Here is a 21,746-nt window from a genome sequence, read left to right on the forward strand (position 1 = left end):
ATATTTTTTTTATCAAAAGGCTTCTGGCAAGTCAAGTACCAAATAATGTTGTCAGCTTTGTAATCTAACAGCGTTGAGAGATGATAATTACTTTAAAATGACACCAGCCATTCGCTAGTGATGTTTGGTTCGGAAAAAGGGCAGCTTTATTCTCCCAAAGCTTATTTCTGATGGTCCTCTGCATGTCTAGCAAGTGTGCCTGGAATTTTCAGCCAATTTTCAGGCAGTTTTGGTTTCGTTTTTGCGTTGCGAAATTTATATTTGGCGCTACTATGCAGTTACCCAACTACAAGCTCATTTGCCATGGCATCTCCGTTGCCCGCTACTGTTCCTCGAAACAAGCATGCCGCTCGTGCTTCCACTTTATCTACGCCTTACTTCTGTGATAGCAGCTTATGCTGAAAGTCAAAAGTTAACACGAAGCCGTCGGGTTTCAGTTCAGATGAGGAGAACGCTTCCAATTGGCCTTGAACACCGCCAGTTGTTCACCGGCCAGTTTCGGTTTCATATGAGGGTGTTTCCGGAGGTCTAGTGTCGCTGCTTAGTAGAACTGTCTATTCTGACAAAGCCTCCAACAGCCTTGTATTTGTTTCTTTCCTAAATTATTAGGTGGCGCTGCAATATAGTAGGCTCATAGTGCTGATCTCGCTTCATAGCACGACGGCGGCTTGGTGAAAGCTTGCTGGGAACAATTCTAGCGCACTGTATCTTATTCCTGCAAGCAGGGCTACCATAGTGAGTCAGAACATGACAATAGACCGCAAATGAAAGTTCTGACTGATAAGTAATCACCAGAACGTCAACAAGCACCTACCAAAGAGTTTGATTTTCAACTCCAAGCTGATTTTTTTCGCATCGCTTCAATATTGTGCTGGTCATAATCATTGACAAGGTGTTTTTACATCACGTGGAGGCTAATTGCGGCCTTTAATGATGTCAAACCACCAGATTTCTTCTGAAGAACCATCCAAAATAGCAAAATTTGAAATAGTGGTTGGGCTTCACCACAAGGCACGGGCACCACGCAGGCTAGGACAGGTTTTTGAGGTGCTTACCTATAAAATGCATATTTAAAATTTTTAAGTGCGAATGCACTTTATAAGCGACCCCAAACCATCCACCGCCGGCGGCGGCGGCGTCGGCGTCCGCAGTGCTCCTCTATATTTAAAGAAGAAACAGCATCCGGCGCCAGGTTTCGATCCGAGGACTTTGCGGGCCGCAGCCCGACGCTCTACCGAATAAGCCACGGACGCGACGCTGATATTGTCAGTAACGCGCCTTATATCTTTAACGCATTCAAACTACGTCGTCAGCGGCGTGCGTTGGCGACTCAGCGGCGTTATAGCGGCTTGATAACTGCGTGGTGTACACGTGATACTACAAACCCGATGGAAGAGATGGAAGAGAAGGCGGCGAGGCGGTGGGCTGCGGGGGCCGAGCGCAAGCGCCGCAAGCGGGCCGACAACCGTGCATTCGCACTTTCACATTCTCCCCCTCGGGGAAATGCGGGGGAATTTTTTTTCTTCTTGTTCTTCTTTTTTTTTCCAGGTGTTGCATTCAGCGCTCTGGCCTTGTTCGACAAGTCAGGACACCTCTTTGAAGTTCCAAACCCGAAGCGCGTCCAAGCCTGCCCGTGTTCTGTACAAGCTTGCAATCCTTCCCGCCGCCAAAACATGACGTCGTAGCATCTCGCCATGTCGCTCATACTCCTTGCTTCAATTGCGAAAATAAAAGAGTTTTCTAAATATTTTCTGCCTCTATCAAGGCTCCAGAGCTCGCTGGCTGCGCCAGCTTGAGCACAGTGGCGTGCATGTACAGAATTGAAAAGAAAAAAATTAAAAATATGAATATAAAAGGGAATCTGGATGGGAAACTACGCTTTAGAACAAACCCTCACTCACTAAGACCTCTGAATACGAATAAATAAGATCACATGAAAACTCACGTCGAAGAGAAAACTTACGTTTCCCTCAAAAGGTCTAATATTACACTGCACGCAAAGGAGCAAATTCTGACTTTCCTAGGCCGACCTCTCCAATAAACATATTTCTCTCTCGGGTGCCAGGACTGACACCCTTCTGCGGGGCTTATACTTCCAGAGTTCCAGTGAAAAGTTTAACTAAAGAACGTTTGAAAAGACCCCCTTTATCAGCAAAAGATTTGCCCGATAACATGAAAGTGCTCACCCTTCGAGCCGAAGTATTCTGCACTATGGTCAAAAACACGGCAAGTTTGCTAAAAGGTCCGCGGATTTCTAAATTATTGTCTCCGTTAATTATTACGCGAAACTCGGTAATGCGTGGCTAATTACAGCTTCGCAGGCTTGTTTCTACTACTGGCAGTTTATTATACACAACTTACTTTTTATTTTCTTCGACGGCTGAACAAAAATTCCAAATTCGATAATTTTTTTTTGCAATCATTATTTCTGAAAACATTAATAAAACTGGTGTCGCTGGAAAGCGCGTGGAATCATCTGCACTTTATGTCACTGCAGTGTGCCTTACCAATAAGTACAGCACAGAAAAAATGTTTTGTTAAACCCCTAAAAATTGGTCCCTTTCTCGCGGTAACGAAAGAGCTAAAAAAACTACAAAAAGACTACCTAGTCCAAATAGCAGTGATGGTGTCATGAACTTCAAACAAGTAATTGAGAGATTAGGGTATACCGTATTCACTCGAATCTAACGCGCACCTTTTTTCGGGAAAAATAGGTCCCAAGATCACATGCATGTTACAATCGAGTACGACTCAAAACTGCGGCGCCGTATCGCCATCGACGTTTCAAGATGGCTGCCTGACTACTGAACGCATAGCCAGCACTTTGTAGTTGGCGCATGTTCTTTTTTTTTGCGTTCCTGTGTTCTTTCCATTATGGAATTTCCCACTGCAAAGACACAGCGGCTTCACCACAATGCTGCGTTCAAGAAGAAAGTAATCCTGCGCGCGAAAAGCGATGGAAATCGGGCCGCGTCGTGTGCGTTCAGTGTTTTGGAGACTTGCGTGCGGGACTGGCGCAAACAGAAAGAGAAAATTTTTGCAAGCAAGGCAATACGGAAAGGGTTCAGCGGGCCAAAGAGGGGGCGATATCCCCAAATTGAAGACCCGCTGGCGGAGTAGGTGCAGCTGCAGCGAGCGGCTCAGAGACCCGAAACGACAGAGCTGCCTGGCGGTGCTGCCCTGGACCGTCGTCGCGGTGACTGTCTTGCCGGCAATAACCGGCGCATTTCATTTCGTGCCACCTTTGGAATAAACCTGGCTTGTTCCAAGCAAAAAAAAAGTTGCATTTTTGTATTAGATAATGAAAGTCTAGTGCGCGTTACAATCAAGAACATAGCGTTTTTCTCTTCTTCGGACTGCGAAAAACGGGTGTGCATTACAATCAAGGGTGCGTTAGATTCGAGTAAATATGGTACATGCGAAGCAGTGGCAACTCCCTAGCCACTCTCCAGCAATTTGTCTATGACGTCGCACACCCTTGTCTGTGTGATTGGCGGCCGCTGAGCAAAGCCACTGCCGAGAAACATGACCAGGCAATCGTAGTGGGTCCTCTGGTTGCGTTTTATCACACCACTTAATTAAATGCTAATGCGGAGTTAGTAACGCACCGACAACTGTTTTGGGTCCTGCCCGTGCGTTACGTCCCTCCTGCCTATATTACGTCAGTGTGGGGTGAAACTTGAAAGTCAACATTTTGTGCGTTGTTCTCTTGGTTAGAAAACGTCTTTCGCAGATGAAATGGAGCCGAGTGAGTTATCCTAGTTCTTTCAAACTGAAAAAAAATTGCATTTTGTCAAGGACCCTTTTAAATCAGCAGCAGCTGACCATATGCCCAGTGAATGCTTGTTTGTAAGTTTTCAATCCTGTACTCTGCTAATAAAGAGGCATGCTAGGTAATCAAGTCTTCCTCTTCTTAACCGAGTGTGACTACGTTCAAACTGATCCTACACACTAGCACAAAGCTGTAGTAGACACCCTATTTCCGTGCGTATAACCCGCACCAAAAGTGCGAAAATTCAAGGGGTGAACTAGAGGCGTGGATTATAGGTATTTCCTTTGGTGCAGCTTCAATGCAATGCGTGTTGGCCAATAATGTCCCTACAGCAGTATTAGCGACTAAGCCGCTGTTATCCCATTGACAGTGCTTATTTTGCACACACAGCTCAACAATATACCAACCTAAAAAACTGTATGCGGCAGGCCATATAGCTACGTAGTCAGGTAGGTAATTTCTTTTGCATAAACAAATGTGTAATGTTATTTGCGTAGTAGCTTTGGTCCATCCTTTTACGCATAAAATATGTGGGCAATACAAGGGGATATATTTCTTTTTTATTCGTCGACGGAAAATGGGGGTGCGGGTAATATGAGGGGTGGGTTATACGCGTGAAAATACAGTAACGTGTTCCACTTCATGCATAGGGCTACCGCACATGCAGAAAGGTGCTCTCGACTTATTCATGATAATGATTGTAGGGTTTAACGCGCCGACGCAGCGCAGGCGATGAGGCGCGCCGTAGTGGAGGGCTCCGGATTAATTTTGACCACCTGCGGATCTTTACCGTGCGCCGAAATCTCGAACTCACTGGCGTTTTTGCTTTTCGCCTCCATCAGAAAAGCAGCCACTGCGGCCAGGAATCTAACTTGTGACCTCCTGCTCAGCAGCGGAACGCCTTAGCCACTGAGCCACCGCAGCGGGTCACTCTCAACTTATTCAAAGCCCTGTGATGGCAAACGAGCATTCTCCTGCCTGTCCAGAGCAATGACGGAGGCTCCCCCTCACCTGGTAGTCGAGGATGCTGAAGCCGAGCCCCCGGTCCCCCTTGAGCAGCTCGACCACGTGGGGCTCACTGCTCCACATGGCCAGTCCCGTGAGGGGCTCCAGGGAGCGCGACCGCAGCTTCACCAGGGGCCCTCCGCCGGGAAGGCCCCCCTCGTCCCAGTCCGGCTGCGCCAGCGACCCGTCTGACTTGGCCTTCACCAGGGCCGGCAGGGAGCCCCCCAGCACGCCCCCGCCCCCTCCGGCGGACAACAGGGACGACGGCGGCGGGGACGCCGACGAGGACGACGATGGCCGGCCCAGGAGCCCCGTCGGACTCTGCGCCGGCCCTGCAGCAAGGAGACGGGGGAGTGGGGGGCACAAAGGTCAAGTCCAGCGGACTTCCTCGCTCGAAAGGGCTAACAGAAAAAAAAGGCAAAGTCTGGAGATGATCGCATGTTGGAGTTCTGAAGTTCGCCATCATCACAGTTTATAAATAGATGAGGTAGCTAATGAGTGTTCCTAATGACTGTAGCTAATGACTATACATTCACAAAGGTGCTGTGGTAGCGAGTTAGTGCGACTGTACCCTCAATTTGATTCCATCAACACTATTAAAAAGCTGTAGCACCTAATGAGGAGCATCCCTACTTCATGCTGGGGGAGACGGTGCATCCGGAAAAGTGCTGTCGACTTATGCAAAGCCATTGCTATCCTGCAAAAAAAAAAAAAAAAAAAAAAAAAAAAAAAAAAAAATGTTGAAGCTGATGAGAGTGTTCCACTTCATATTGAGTGGGACTGTACATTGGTAGTGTGGGGGGAAGGGGGATGTGGTAGCACAATGAGTGTGTTCCACTTAACACTGAGTGGGGCTGTACACTGATTGTTGGGGAGTGGTTGAACCCACTACCCCTTGCCGTTCCCTACACTGCCGTTTTTCCATTGACTACCCCACTAGTATGGGCATGCCATGCGAAGGGCAGTGGGAGGGGAGGCGCACCGGGGTAGTGGTCGTCCAGGAAGTCTCCCTGCTCGTCGTCGGTTGCTGTGATGGGCGAGCGGGCGCTCAGGGGCGGCCCGTGCAGTGGCAGGGGCGGGGGCAGCGGCCTGGCGCACACCAGGCGCACGTGCAATGGCAGCTGCTTCAGGGCACCCACCACGTCACGGTGGTGGAGGCCCAGCAGCTGACGTCCATTCACCTGCGCAAGGGGGAGCGGGGGGGTCGTGGCACGCATCCTTTCGATCCACCCCGAGTCCATTCCATCAGTCATCAAACACGAGCTCCTCCGCTCCCTTTTCTGTTGTGCATCACTGAAAAACACATTCGGGGATGCACAGAAATGCCAAGCAGCCTAGGAATAAAGTAAAATCCCGCTATAACGCAACTGACGGGACGTGTGAAAGATTTCGTTGAAGTGGAAATTCGTTGCGGCGAAATCGGCCCCAGCACGCCACAAAAGGACAAGAAAAGTACCCCCGCACATTTTTTGGCATCATTGACCGCATAATGCAATCTTTAGAAAAAGGAGTGACGGTTAACAAAGGTACCAACTAGTGGTTATCAAACTATTTCCCAATCGCAACTGAACTCATCTCTTCCAGATAGCTTCTACGTTGTGTGAAGCCTCCCTCTCATTTGTGGCAGGAGCTGCCCCTGTTATATTATCTTCTGATTGGGTGCAGGGGCACTGAATCAGAAGGCATGTTCGCGATAAAGATAGGATGACGCGGGTTCCAGACAAAACAAAAAACGTTATTTTTGCTTTTGACTTTTGAGGATGGTAGAAAAAAATTGCAGTGACAGCTGCTCACAACGCATACATTGAGGCGGCACACATTGAGGTGCGGCGCCGGCAGCGCGCATTCGTGTTGTGACTTCAACTGAATATAGACTGGCTGTAGCTTCGGCTTGGTAAACTGGGCCCGTGCCTCGTAGAGAGATGGCCAGCCACATCGTTATCACCCCCAAGCAATGGCATCCATCTATGAGTTTCTTTGTAGACGGTGGTGTGGGCGCACGTCTTCACAGAAACTAAGTGATGTGGATGTTAAAATGCAACAGATGACTGGCGTTATGCTTATTCCTTTGCAAAAAAAACCTTCAAGCCCAGTTCCACTGAGCGAAATTCTCACTGAAACGAAACCAAGCCGCACAGTGGTTCGTTGTGGTGAGGTCTCTGTTGCATTGACTTTTATGGCTCGCTAATAGGGAATTGCAGATATTTCGTCGAAGTGGAAATTTCGTTGAGCTGGGGTGTGACTGTACCATAGAGTTTCAGACTAATATATACTAGAGGGAAATCTGTCGCTGCAGTCGCGGGCCGCCGTGGGCGGCGCCATTGCTGCTAGCGACGTTCCTGGGCTGCTTGGCTTAGCTAGGCATACGGCTTCTTTTTTGTCTCGAAGCCAAAATGAACGAAAAAAATAACATTTTTTTCTTGTTCATCGTACATTAAGCTTCTAAAAAACTAATGACATTTCGGAGGTTGAATTTTATAATAACAAAACAAATTTCATGAACCATCTACGGTAATATTGTTGCTTTTTTGCAGCCTTAGCCAACATTTCAGCCTGTTCATGAGCCATGCCAAGGACAAGTGGAACGTACCTGCCGGGTACATGACGGAACGCTCGCTGAAGCGCAGCTCCCCTAGACAGTGGCACCAGATTTCTCTCTACTAGTATATATTAGTATGAAACTCTATGGACTGTACGTCTGGTGTGTGGTCAGAATAACAAAGAAACAGAAAGCGCAAACCAAGAAACACAAATGCTCAAACCTTAGTTCCAAGCAAGCTACAACCTTTCTTCAGTCAGTAACTAAGCTTCAGGTCAGGGCACACGTATCAGCCTCTTCCCCACATTCCCCAGATGAGCCCCCATGGTCCCTAGCCATCCTCACAATCATTCTTTCCTCCAGTGTTCCGTCAGTTAGTAACTAAGCTTCAGGTCAGAGCACACACGTGTGCCTCTTCCCCAAACTCCCCGGTTGTGTCCCCATGGTCCCTAGTCATCCTCGCAATCCCTCTTCCCTCCACTGTTAAGTCAGTTCCTAACTCAGCTTCAGGCCAGAGCCCCATACACGCTTTTTCCCCGCATTCCCCAGTCGCGTCCCAGCTGTCCCTAGCTGTCCCCACTGCCATCATCCCCAGGAGGCAGCCCCCACCTGGAGGAGCTCGTCCCCCGGCCGGAGGCGTCCGTTGAGCCCCACGGGCCCGTCCGGGAGCACGGAGCGGATGTAGTGGTGCGGGCGCACCTCCCGGCCGTCCTCCACGTCCACCGTGCCCTCCAGGGAGATGCCCAGGCCCCCCGAGGGCTCAAACTTGCTCAGCTGGGCCACCTGCGGGGGAGAGAGAGGTCCACCAGGGTCGAGAGTTTGTGCCACCTATTATTACTCTTCAGCTCACACAGTCTCATCTTTGTTGTAAAGAACCATGACGCAGAGTACAACTCTCTTCTATCTGAAAGAACCAGCCTTTGGCAACACACCCAGCTCCACTCGAGCCACGAAAATGCGCAAAAAGCATTAAGAACTTTCATATTCTTCCCGCTACGGCGACGTAATAGGGGCAGAGTGATTCGACAGAGGCCAGCACTAAAAATGTAGCTATCAGTGTGTTAGGGGCCGTCTTTGGGGCCGAAAAACGGTCAAAAGACAATTTTCTGAAAAATGGCATTTTCGGCATCCATGGCCATTTTTCTACCAGTCTGCAAACTTCCTCCTCAAAAGGCACCATATTTTATTGCAAACAGCATTTTAAAGTGCTCTCTACAGCTGAGTTTGTGCAGAATTCGATGGTAAAAGGGCACTTTCTTGCAACACAAAGCTAGTGTTTTGCCGATGAATATCTCGGCACCCAAAGCAGGTACGACTGTAATTTTTCTTGCTTCGAATACCTAAATGTGCGGAGAATACAACGTTGGAAACAAATTTTCAAGTGGATGTTTTAGAAAATTATTATTGTGTTCAAATGACACCACTTGTGAGACATTTCTGGCACAGCGCGGGAGGAGTGAAAAATTCAGTGTGTTGTAAAACGACAAAAAATAGCTAAACCAAAAAAGTTCTTCCAGCATTGTATTCTTTAGTCATTTGTCTGCCTAGCCACGTGCTAATCACCATTCTGTATGGAGTGGCTGTTTTGTGAGCCAAAGTAATGACAATTAATCATTAATTGTCTCAAAAAATAATCAACTCAAAAAATTTAATGGCAGAATTGAAATCAGCACAAAGAGCTCCATAACGCGGCACAGTTTCATTAAAATTGGTTAGCAAACAAAAACAATTTCTCTAAGACCAGTCTGCCTATTATTTGCATTAGCACTCAGGTGACCTGACCAAACAAAACTGGAGGCCCTACTACAACCACCCATCCATGTTTCTCGGTGTTGGCTTCGGTCAGTCGCCACCAGAAGCACAAATAAGATTCTGGGATGTTGTAGAGACACGAGAACTTCGCCGGAATGTGCGGGTGAGTCGTCACTACTTCATCTGTTACCTCTAATACCAAGATTACCTGTTTAAATTTTAAATAACATTGGTATCACAGTTATCCGGACACTGTTTTCTACGCTCCAAACTTGCATTTTGCCTTCATGGCCTTGTTAAGGCCGATCCACACGACGGACCGAGTCCGCGGTCCGATCGGTCACGTGATGCCACGTCACGGCCCGCCGCGGTCTGATGCAGCGTCGAGAGCATCCACACGGCGGACCGCCGTAGCAGACGACAGAGCGGTCCAACCAGCAACACTCTCCACCACAGTGCTTCCAACCAGACGAACTCGCGAACCTATACGAATGGCTCGCGCCCGCGCCGTGCATGTTTTATGTATATGTTGCGCTTGGTTTCGCGGTTCCGCGCGCGTTTTGGAGCAGTCGAAATGGAAACAGAGCGCAAGCGTCATTTGGCCGCTATGGCGTTAGCTTTGTACGTTGATGAAGAAGACTACCCTGCGCCGAAAAGGTCGTGCTGGGTTAAAAAGTGGATGTGTCGAAAAGAGCTGGGACTGCGGAACCAAGTTGTGGCGTGCGGAACTCTCGCGACCGTCTGCTACTGTCCTTGGGTCGCCTCCCGAACCCCTCGAAAAAAGAGAAAGCATTCTTTATTTTATTTTCGGAGAACACAGAGCTAGGGTGCCTGAGATGTTGGGTCGGGAGCCAAGTCCGAGAAAGGGCAGGGGGGGTATTTCGACCGCCCGCTGTGCGTACGGTCATAAAAGCAGGGACATGTGCACCCGCCGCAGTTTCTCGGAACTGCGCTGCTGTGGCGGCCGAGGGGCGGAAAAGCAGACGACAGAACGACTGGCTTTTTTTGAGCGAAAAATTGGATTGGATTTGGCTAAGAACACTGTTTGCCAGACAACATTCGTTGTCCAGACCAATTCCTCTGGTGCGGCTCCTTCGAGCGCTTCGAATCAACCGCGCTGCCCGCGACGTTCTCTATTGGCGCAACTGGCCTTGGCTCCGCCCACGCGACGCGGGAGCTGTCAGACCACGGTGATTGATGTCGCGGTCCGCCGTCGAGACCGCGGACCGAAAAGCCTCAGCGAATATTTGGACCGCGAAGACCGCGGTCCTGCGCGGCCCAACGGCGGTCCGCGCGATCTGGTGACGTCCCGTCACGTGATGCGCGGACCGCGGTCCAAATAATCATTTTGGTCCACCGTGTGGATCGGCCTTTAGGAGCTACACAAACACATTTTCTCACACAAAACAGAGAGACACGATAAAATAAATCTAAAAAAAACAAAAAAAAGGCAGCAGGTCCACGCAGTACTCACCACAATCTCAAACTCTGGACCGACCACTTTGCTCCAGTGATCCATCATGGAGGCCTCTGTGTTGTAGTCCAGCTCACCAGCTGAGGAAAGCAAGGTTTATCTCGATCAAGGTCAGAGCTGAGCACGGTGCCCAACAAACTAAACTAGGCCTGTATCAGTGCACAGAGACAGGCCTAAGGGCTGAATGTCGCAAGACCATGGTCTTGCGACATTCAGCCCTTATTTCTCAAGTGGTACCATCAGGAGCATGGCACCCTGGGTACTATTACACAACAACAGGTTGTACTAACACCCAGGCTTTACTGATTTCGAATGGAGGACAACGCGGACTGCAAGAGAACCACGCTCTGATTTGTGTAAGCAGAAGATTGGGACACCTAACTGCGTGCCTGAGAAACACCAACAGCAGTTAGTGCAATGCTGAATGAGAACAACATAACAGTTTCATTTGCTTGACATGTTCCCCAATTCTTTTACACCTCTTATACCTCTACAATCCCCTCAAAAAAAGAAATTAGCAGAATGCATGGATAAGCCGTTACAAGAGCACACTTCATAAACACAACAGGCAGTCATCTGCGAAAGATTCAAGGCACAAAGATAGCGTGTGTAAGGGCAGGAGGGCAACATACACTTGTCAAGCAAGACACTTCTTAGATAGTGAAAGATGACAGGCGTTTCTAAGCCTCACCAGGTGGAACCTAGCGCAAATTAAAACCTTACTACCACCCTGGCTTCCTGCCTTCACAAGTGAGGTCAAGTCTGCTGCTTGCAGCTTTCTGTTGCACCCTTTCTTGACAACTTAGAGCAATGTGGGGCAAGAGGTGCTCTAACAGGTTGCACTTACCTAGAACTTGCCAACTTCACTTTTGTTCAAATCAGCAACAACATTGTTGGGTCACCAGTTTTTAAGAAAAAATGAAGAAAGAAAAAAGGAATGAGGGCTGCTGGAGACATGCCCTGAACCAAGCAGATGACACAGAACAACTGACCTTTTCCTAATAATACCCCGGTCACACGGGCACTTTCAATCGTGATTGAGTCGATCTCGACCGAGCTCAATCCGGATCGGGCACTGCTACACGACAGTTTCAATCGCAATCGAGCCTGATCCCGCTCGAACTCAATCCTGGTTTCGCAAGTGCGATTGAGGTTTCCAAGCGCGATCGGACGAAAGCAGCGATACTCTTGCCCCCATTGACTAATGGCACAGAAGTTGACAACTTCAACTAACGCCAGATATTGTATCAAATAACTTGACCCAAATAAGCGTGCAATAACATTTATATATTTACGTGTACCTACGACCGCACAAAGTTACCAGACGCTGGCCGCGAAGCACATTTTTGGCGCCATCTGGCGTACGCGAGTGCAACTGGTGCAATTTCTCAATCAGGATTGAAACATTGCAATTGAGCAGCGGTGGTGCGTTGAGCGCGCTCAAAAAGTCACTTGCGCTTCGCTTTCACCTGAGAAGAAACAGGTATTTTGGTTTTTTAACAAAAAAGCGGAGAGAAAATTTCAGCCATAGTTTGCTTCCAAAAAACTTAGAATTTCAGGACACACCACATGCAGATGCAATGTGAGGGTGCATTATAGAAAAACGGTCCCAATTAGCTCACTATCCCAGAGTTTCGCATCACGGTTCAGGGCGGCGTTATTGCTAGTGCCTCATCTTAGTCAGGTTGCTCGGCCAAGGTGTTCTGCTATTCAGAAGACACCTCACCACCAAGATACCGTATTTATTCGAATCTAAGCCGATACTTTTTTTGAAATACTGATATATCAAACTCCAGGGTCGGCATGGATTCGAGGATTTTGAAACACGCGCCAATTTTCAAGTGAAATTGAGGGAAGTGGCGCACAGCTAGCGCCACCCAGAAAAGAAAGTATTGTAGCCATTACTAGACGAGCCAGTAGCCACTTAAGGGGCCATAGCTAAGGTGGCTAGAATGGGGAGGTGCGAGTACCGGCGGCCTAAACATGACTCCAAAGCGCGCAGATGCCACGGGCGGTGCTGTTGACCAAGGCGCAGTAGGGCGCGGTAAGGCGCGCAGCTGGAATGAGCGCGCCGCCGGCATCGCGTCGGCTGCATTTCTACCATAAAGGGGAAACGAACCCGTTGCGGTATGGCGAGCTTTCTGGAAGAGTAAAAGAGAATATTTATCACTAAAAAAATTTATAAGCACATTTCATTACACCCATGAAATTTAGTTTTACGGGAACAGTTCGCATTGGATGCAGTTTCAAAAAGCACGTTTGCACATTACGTGAAGTGGCTCCGGCTTCTATTAAAAAAAACTTGTATAATGTGCACTGACACCACCCGGTACAGAGGCGCCTTGCATTTCGCTTCCCTCGAAATACGGCCGCCGTCCTCGAGATCGGCACTACCGCATGGGCCTGCTGTCAATAACTGAAGGCGTCTCGGAGTACACCGCGCTTTCTGATACCCTAAACAAACCGCTAGACCGGATGCAGTTATCCCGCTCACATCAGAAATGATAGCAGACATTGATGCAACACATCTGGTCTCGTCATGAAATCGTTTATTTACAATGAAAAAAAAAACGGTTTATTTACATGTGAAAATACAAATTTAACTATATTTACAGGTGCCCATTAGCACCTGTTATAAGAAACACACAAAAAGCATTTACCGCTGAAAAGAAAACAAGAACTATTCACCGGGGAAGAACTATTTGCAGGTGAAGAAGAAACAAAAAAAAAGCATTAACAGGTGAAAAAAAAAATGTTCATAGTGAGGATACTAAAAGAAGATATGAAGTAGGAAAAACTATTTTCAGATGAAGAAAAACAAACTACTGACAGGTGATGAAGAAACAAAAAGTATTTACAGGTAAAGAGAGAACAAAAGTATATTTATTGGGGGAAAAGAAAAAGTATTAACAGCGGAGCTGTTGTACAAGCCGTAAGTTCGCCGTAGCAGAAAATAGATACCAAGAAAAATGCCGAGCCCTCGTGAGCGCGTGCCTCGCGGCGACCACCGAGCGCCTCACGGGAAGTGGCTTTAGTTTAAAAAAAAACAAAAAAAAAAACAGCGCTGTCGTCAAGTCCTACCGCCCGTGTAAAAAGAAAAAAAAACAAAAAAAAAAACTTCAGCGCTAATGCGGAAGTTCCCGCCACCGCTGCCTCGAGAATTGATGAGAAGAGCACGGTACGTGGAAGTCTACAATGCTGAGGATGACTTTGCATCTACCACTCGCCGCGAAGACGACGGCATCTTCGATGCATATTACGACGATTACTAGCTCCCAAACAATGCAACTAAACAATGATACTAAAAACTTAACTATGCGTCTGGCAATGCCCAACTACAAGAGCTTCGTCATTCAAGTATTGCGCGTGAATGCAAGCTTCCCTGAATTTTTTTATAAGTGAAGAATTAAAAAAAAATTGTAAAATTCAGCCTGCATCATGCAAGGTTTCACTGCATTCAGTTTCTTCTCAATTGCTAGTTCACACCTTAAGTAGAAACTGTATCCTCCTAAGGCGTGAAGCTCAGGGCAGCAGAATGGTCTCGGCAGCCAATCTGCGGCACATCACCCATTGACTAGCGAATTTCTGCCGCGGCTTTAGCATGCAAACGTGTTACGCTGAATGCGCAAGTTAGTTTATTTTCTACGTTTGCTCCGTCGTCTTCTTTGCTGTCGACAGCATCGCACCCCGAACAGACGCCCGAACGGGAGAACGACGCGAGACAGTCCACAACGCACGACGAAGCAGGCCACGGCGAGGGCAGGGAGAGCGCGGGCAGGACGGCGCGGCCGGCTGCGGCTACCGCGCCTCGACGGGCAGCGCCACATTTTCCCTGGTGTCATCTGCGCGCAAGGGAGTCACGCGCGGCCGAAGGAAGGCGCCGCGGTACTCACACCTCCCCATTCTAGCCACCTTACCATAGCGATGCCGCCCTTTTGAACTGTGCGGATAGTGGCCTGCGTGCGGTGTGGCGTTTGGTTTTGACCAACGTTACTCTAGTAACGTTGTTTTTAACAGTGCAATGGCACCAAACAAGCGGTGCCATTATACCGTATTTACTCGCATAATCCTCGCACTTTTTTCGGAAAAGTCAATGCGAAGATAGGGGTGCAAGAATTATGCGGGGGAAAAAAAATCCAGTGCACAGTGTTGCCAATTTGCCTTCTGCCAGTCCCACTAAATGTAGCGGTCGTTTTTTGTATATGTAAGCTCAGTGTTGCCAACAGCAGCTATTTCTTTTTATTTTATTATTTGCAACGTAAACAGTCTCCCGTCGACCAGCGATCATGAAATTGCCTCCTTTGCTTTCTGGCGTGCGCCCTATCTCGTCGTCGTAATGTGCGTGCCCTACTTAAGGTCTTAAGCTACACATCTTTTCCATTTGTTAAAAAAGAAACTTAAATAGAAAGCCTCTTAATGGCTCATAAGGAATTACTTAATGAGGCTCCAGTATTTTCTTTAACTCAAAACATAATTATGCACTTAAAAACTAATTACATATTTGAAATGAGGAAGGCAAAACACACAGGTGCAGTGATTTTCATTATCATAAACCAATTAATAAAACAGTTAATTTTAAGACCAGCATCTCCCCTTAAAGTCAAAATTTTGGCCTTTGGAAAACCCTGTTTCTACATAGTCCGCCTAAAAAGACTGCAAGATGCAAAATATGGCAGCTGAAATATTCACATGCACACCGCAAGCAATAAGCAAAAACCAGCGACTTTGAAACTGAAATTGAGAAGAGTGCAGCCAATGTGGCGAGGCTGAAGTGACGTTGCAGCCGGAGAGCGAACGGCCGGATGGCCAGTAGCTCGTGAGCGTGCGGCAGCATATGGGGTAGCGCTCACAGCTGAGCTGGACCGGTTCTCCAGCTACGTACTAGCTGTCCGGAGCACCGAAGTGGCCAAAACACCTGGGTGGCCGGAACGTTACCGTATTTACTCGCATAATCCTCGCACTTTTTTTTCGGAAAAGTCAATGCGAAGTTAGGGGTGCGAGAATTATGCGGGGAAAAAAATAATCCGGTGCACAGTGTTGCCAATTTGCCTCCTGCCAATCCCGCTAAATGTAGCGGTCATTTTTTGTATATGTAAGCTCAGTGTTGCCAACAGCAGCTATTTCTTTTTATTTTATTATTTACAACGTAAACAGTCTCCCGTCGATCAGCGATCATGAAATTTGCCGCCTTTGCTTTCTGGCGCGCGCCCTATCTCGTCGTCGTCATGTGCGTGCCCTACCCCAGTAACGCACGTTGAAGTCGGTGACGCCGAAGTGCCTGCCTGCGGCGCGGTTGCCGTGTTCGATCGCGTACTCTATCGCTTTCAATTTGAAAGCGGCAGTGTAGCTGCCGTTCTTCCCCATGGCGAAGCGGCACCAAGCACAAAACAAAGAGATCAAAAAGTGCTCAAAATGGCAGCGAGCTATCCACCACTGACGCGAGTGACTCAGACTGCTGCTGCTCAATGACGGGACCACGACGGCGACACGACGACACGACAGCGGGCTGCGCGAACGCCGTCTAGTTGCGCGCACGCGAAACCGGCTCAAGGACAGTGTGAGTAGCGTGTTAGGGCGCCTGTTAGGGAGTAGCCATGCAGGTTGTTAGGGCGCCTGGATGGCCTTGGATACACAGCGCTCTCCGCCGAACGGAGAGGCGGCGGGGGAGGGCGCGCGTTGGAGAGCGCGTGCACCATGCGGGTTTCGCGAGCAGGCAACTTTCGCTGCTGCAAAGTTGGGGGTGCGAGGATTATGCGAGGAACCAAAAAATCCAAGTTTTGGTGGCTTACATTAAGGGTGCGAGGATTACGCGAGTAAATACGGTATTGCCGCATTTAAAAGAAAAGTTGTTTTAGCCGCGGAGTTGTCATCGAATGTTCAAGCCGGGCGGGACTTCGGCGTGGATGAAAAAAAATGCCCGCCGTTGGAGGACGCAACGGGAGAGGATATTTGCGTGCACCGCAACGAGGATGGCATTCACCGGACTACGAGAAGACCGTCACTACGAAATGGAGATGGCATTGGCTGACTTCGTTCGGACGCAGCGAGCAGCTGCCCTTCCAGTAACGACGGAAGTGCTCCAGGCAAAAGCAAGGGAGCTTTCAAGAGAACGAGGCTTATCGCGGGCACACTTCAAAGCCAGTCGGGGCTGGCTACAGAAATTCATGAAGCGGCTTTAGCCTCCGTCGTCTAACCTCAATCACCCAGAAGTTGCCCCGTGATTTTGGAGAGAAACTGATTGAGTTCCAGCACCGCATCTTCATGTTCAATAAATGTGTTTTCTTTTTGTGAATGCTTACCTCGCCTTTTTGTTCGGCCTACATTCGAGGTAAGTTTTTTTTTTTTTTTTTTCGTGGCTTCAGACTTTCGGGGGTCGGCTTAGAAACGGGGCCGGCCTAGATTCGAATAAATACGGCAACACAGAACACAACACCCTTCCCCTTTTAGCCTATCTGCCAGCACAATATGGGCAAGTTTGGGCGGGGAGACATAGAGTAGTATGAGTTGGCATGGAATAAGCAAGTTGGCATACTTTACTACACAGCGCTCAATTGCTGCACATCAACCCAACTTACGTTACCTCTGTAAACCCCCGTAGTTCAAATAGTCTGTCTAGGAGAGTTTGGTGTTGGGCCTGTTGGTACATACTATGAAGAATGCTGGAACCCAGCCTTGAAGACGCGTACACGAGGAGAGAGTAGGACAACACACACGCTGGGACTAGCGACAGTTTGATAAATGAAACTTTAAGGCTGGGTCTTCAAGGCTGGGTTCCACTGTTCTTCGTAGTCCGTCTAGATGTCGACGAAATGCCCTCACCGTACATCCCGTCGTCCTCTTCCGTCGACCCCACGGTTGAGAGTCCGCCGGCGTCCAGGTTCATCCCGGCGAGGATTCCGTCCTCCAGGACCAACGACCGGGGCAGCGGTGGCGGCTGCTCGGCCACGAGCGGCAACGACAGGCCGCCCGGCATGACCGGCGTCGTGGGTGTCAACGGGGTGGGCGTGGTGGGCAGGGGCGGCAGGGCGCCTCCGGCGTCCGAGAGGGCAATGGCCTGCTGCAGCTGGTGGTAGCGGAGGCCCCGCAGGTGGCGGGCCAGGCGCAGCTTGACGGCCTTGCCCGTGGAGCGGAGCACCTCGACGGCCTGGTGGTTGGTGTAGCCCTGCAGGGGCCGGCCGTCCACCTCGATGATCTGGTCGTTGACCCGGATGCAGCCGCTCGCGTCCGCCGCACTCCCCTTGGCCACGCTCTTCACAAAGATGCCCGAGATCTCGTCTGGGAGAGGGGGAGAGGGGGCGAGCTTATGCAGATTTCACGAATGTTCCACTTCTAATTATTATAATAGAGCAAATGGAGATAATTGGTTGGACATAATTGAGGAAACCAAAAAAACTTGGCTGTAAAAGCTCCCACTCAAGACAAGTGGCATAAGAATGCTGCGCATTAGAGATAATTCTCTGAATTTCTGTGGAATTTTTCAGTTATTTGTGTTACCCTCATTGCCCGAGGGCATTACAAAGGGGAATGGGAACACCGTATTAGACAAAGGAAGTAAAACAAGAGCAATAAACACGAATACAGTCTAATCCCGCTACAACGAAGTCCGCTTCAACGAAATTTCCGCTTCAACGAAATATTTCCAATTCCCCGTCAGCTAGCCATAGAAGTCAATGCAACAAAGTCCTCGCCACAACAAACCATTTGTCTGGCTTGCTTTCGCTTCAACGAAATTTTCGATGAATTGGGCTGGGTTTGAACAATTATTTCACAATAAAATAAGCATAGCGCCAGCTATTTGTAACTTTTTAAACATTCAGGACGCTTAGTTTCACCGAAAACATGCGCGGTGCGCCCACACCGCCACCCAAAAAAAAAAAAAAAAAAAACTCATAGGCGGACGCCATTGTTTGATGGTGATAACGATGTGGCTGGCCGTCTTTACATGAGGCACAGGCCCGGTTCGCCAAGCCGGAGCTATAGCCAATCTGTATCCAATTGAAATCGCACGAATGTGCTCCGCTGCTGGTGCGGCGCCGTCATGTATGCGTTGTGGCTCGTGAGCAGCTGTCCTTGCCGTTTTCCTTCTACCATTCTTCATAGCCAAGAGCAAAAATCATGTTTGCGTGTTTGGTCTTGAAGCCAAGTCATCCTATCTTAGTCGCGAGTGCGCGGTCTTGTTTAATGCAAGCGCGCGCGTCTTGCCTGCCAAGGTCAGTAGCTGCCGTGCAGTCAGAGGATAAGATAACGCCACTGCTCCTGCCACAAGCGAGGGGGGCTTCCGACGGCCTAGCAGCTATCTGAAAGTAATCAGCTCGGTGGGCACGCCTTGTTGTGCAGCAATACGCTTTCCGCCTGCATTTCTTCATCCCCCTCCGTAACGCGTTCTTTGCGTGCAGTGAACACAGATAACCATTGGTATGTTTGTTATCCGAATAAACGTGACGTTATTGCGCGTCACTCCCTTTTCTAAACATTGCTTTTTTGCTGCCAATGATGCGGAAACATACGGGGCTATTTTTCGGGCCTTTCCGTGTTGTGTTGGGGCGGATTTCGCCTCAACGAATTTTCGCTTCAACGAAATTTTTCGCGCGTCCCGTCAATTTCGTTGTAGCGGGATTGGACTGTACTCGAATATTCGAATTTGAACCGAATACAGTTAAACCTCGTTATAACGAGACGGGCTATAACGAAATAATGGATATAACGAGCAAATCATAATTCCCCTTGAAAGTCCCCATAGAAACCAATGTATTTAAAACCTCGTTTTAACGAGGTAAAATTTCCCCGTTACGGGATATAAAGAACAAATTTCGTTGAGAAATCAAATTTTGAGCTAATTTTACAACAGTGCGCAACGCGGATTTGAGACAGTGCGTGACGCGGCAACTGTATTAGCAGTTCAAAACTCCCGCCACGCGCGCAAAGCTGGCTGCTGGCTGGCGCGCCATGCGGACGCTGCGCCCCGCGAAGCCCCCCTCCCCCCCCTCTCCCTGCGCACGCCATGCAGACAATGGGGCCCTTCGATTTACAGTGGGGCTCTTCAATTTACAGTTTTGGACTCACCGCGGACTCCCCGAGAAGCAGTCCGGCATTCGATTTTCCCATGTATCCCTATGGCTTCGGGGAATCCTCGGACTACCCGCGGACTATCCGCGGTGAGTCCGAGAGTGTAAATCGAAGAGCCCCAGTGTCGGACTCACCGCGGGCTCCCCGAGAAGCAGTCCGACGTTCGATTTTCCCACGTATCCCTATGGCTTCGGGGAATCCGCGGACTATCCACGGTGAGCCCGAGAAAAACCCCAATGCACACGGCGCGCAGTTGCGTCACCTTCCTCCCCCACCCCTCCTCCCCTGTTCGTATCGCCGGCGTCGCTGCGTAGTTGTGTGTGCGTGGGTTTTGGCAGTCTTCAGACTTATCTTTTACCGTACTACCGGCGTGATTCCAACAGCGCGAGTGCGACAGGCGGGAAGCGAAAGCGAAAGACTATCACTCCTGAACAGAAGACGGCTATGATAAAAGCCGTCGCATCGGGCGCGAAGGAAGGTAAGGTGCACTCCGCGGTAAGGTGGCAAGAGACTTTGATGTGTGGGCGAGTACGCTGTCCACCATCGTGAGCAACCGAGATTACATCGTCAGCGCTGTTGCACATGGCTTGAAAAGAAGCGCTAAGGACGGCGTTGGAGGGACTAGGTGCGGCGGACGTGCTGCGTGGAAGCCACCGCTCGCATCAGGAAGGTGCATCAATGTCCAATTACTGACTTCGTAGCAAAGTCTGCTTGAAATACGAGTTTTGAACTGCAATAAAGTAGGTTCGTGACTTTTCCTTTTTACCTCCGGAATGTGTTTATTTTACTGACTATCGCCGTGCAGCAAGATGCTATTTCGCCCGCTTTTTCTTTTAGGTAACTACAATGCATAATATTTGCAGTAAATGTCGGCTACGGCTATAACGAAATATTGGCTATAACGAGCAAATCGCGGCGCCCCTTCAATTTCGTTATAACGAGGTTTAACTGTAGTACCTCCGCGAATACAGTAGAATCTCGATGATACGATTCTGGGTGATACGAATTTCGGGATGATACGAATTTCTGAAAAGTCCCGGCAAAATTGCATTGTTTGCAATGGGAAAAATTTCGGCTGTTACGAACGGACCTGCGCGACCCGGCGGATGATACAAACGAGCCGGCGAGGCGCCCGACTGCCGAACAAGCAAGTGACGGCTCTCTCTCCCCATTTGTCACTCTTCTTTCTCCAGAAATGGCCGGGCTGTTGTTTACTGCTCGCGAAAACGCGCCCCGCACGCCCCATGCGCGCCGCGAAACCTCTCGCACGCTGCGCGCGCCGCGGCCGGCGGCGGCAACATGGCGGCGGCTTCGGCCGCGAAGTGGCACGGCCGCTTGAGCGACTGCTTCTAGCCGCTCTTTAAAATGCCGCTCAAGGCAGACACGAAGTTTCTTGTGCAGTAAAAGAGCTGATAACGTTGGCGAAAACGGTACTATAAAACACCATCCGCGCCGCTAGTGAAAGCGCCCATAAAATATCTGCCGGAGTGCTAAGCCTAAACATCTCGGGCGGAGCCAGCGGGCTGTCTCGAGCGTTTCGCAAGTCGTCAGTGTCCTTTTCTGACTGAGGTAGGAGATACCGCGGGCGCGAAATCGTCAATGCGGCCTTGAAAATAGAGCGCGCGCAAAGCCGAGGCGTGCGAATCGCGTGCAAAAACGCACCATGCGGTTCACGCTTGACTGTTGCGGCGTGTAGCGAGCTTGGACACCGGGAGTGAGGAGACAAGCGCGAAGCTAGGCGAAGCGTTACGCGCTCCAGAAAGGACTGCTTTGTGACGTGGGGGTTTAAAAAAAGCAGAAAAAATCATGGATTTGTTCACGCGAAAGTAAGAAAAGAAATAAACGAAAACTTTTTTCAGCGCTCAATTTTTTGGTCTGTGTTGGTTCATACAAATTTCGGATGATACGAATATTTTTCGCGGTCCTGCGAGATTCGTATCATCGAGATTCTACTTTAATGTGATTCATGAATCAAATATCTACTACAGTAGCCAACCGATCTTTCGGACCTGGAGGGGAGCGAAAAATAGATTGAATAAAAAAGCAGTTAAAAAAATCCGTGAATCATTACTCCTAAAGGACAACTGGTGGTTCCTCAAGAAAGTCCGGAATATCCAGCAAGTCCAAAATTTTGGAGT

At 49.1% G+C, this 21,746-nt stretch overlaps 2 protein-coding genes across 7 annotated transcripts in view; one reads left to right on the forward strand and one right to left on the reverse strand.

Moving 5' to 3' along the window:
* The window catches only part of LOC144162848 (uncharacterized), a 369,290-nt gene extending 367,543 nt beyond the window's left edge, over positions 1-1,747 (forward strand). For all 3 annotated transcript variants that reach the window (XM_077693550.1, XM_077693551.1, XM_077693549.1), the window contains exon 4: positions 1,549-1,747. In XM_077693550.1, the coding sequence (XP_077549676.1) occupies positions 1,549-1,685 (137 nt within the window). In that variant the 3' untranslated portion in view covers positions 1,686-1,747. The remainder of the gene's footprint in view (positions 1-1,548) is intronic.
* The window catches only part of LOC144162845 (multiple PDZ domain protein-like), a 283,629-nt gene that overhangs the window by 196,428 nt on the left and 65,455 nt on the right, over positions 1-21,746 (reverse strand). For all 4 annotated transcript variants that reach the window (XM_077693545.1, XM_077693543.1, XM_077693544.1 and 1 more), the window contains 5 exons: positions 17,362-17,817; positions 10,543-10,622; positions 7,926-8,099; positions 5,760-5,958; positions 4,784-5,109 (listed from right to left, as the gene is read on the reverse strand). In XM_077693545.1, the coding sequence (XP_077549671.1) occupies positions 4,784-5,109; positions 5,760-5,958; positions 7,926-8,099; positions 10,543-10,622; positions 17,362-17,817 (1,235 nt within the window). The remainder of the gene's footprint in view (positions 1-4,783; positions 5,110-5,759; positions 5,959-7,925; positions 8,100-10,542; positions 10,623-17,361; positions 17,818-21,746) is intronic.

This window comes from Haemaphysalis longicornis, unplaced genomic scaffold, assembly GCF_048455015.1.
Source record: "Haemaphysalis longicornis isolate Haplotype H1 unplaced genomic scaffold, Haemaphysalis longicornis Haplotype H1 scaffold_12, whole genome shotgun sequence".
NCBI classification, from domain to species: domain Eukaryota; kingdom Metazoa; phylum Arthropoda; class Arachnida; order Ixodida; family Ixodidae; genus Haemaphysalis; species Haemaphysalis longicornis.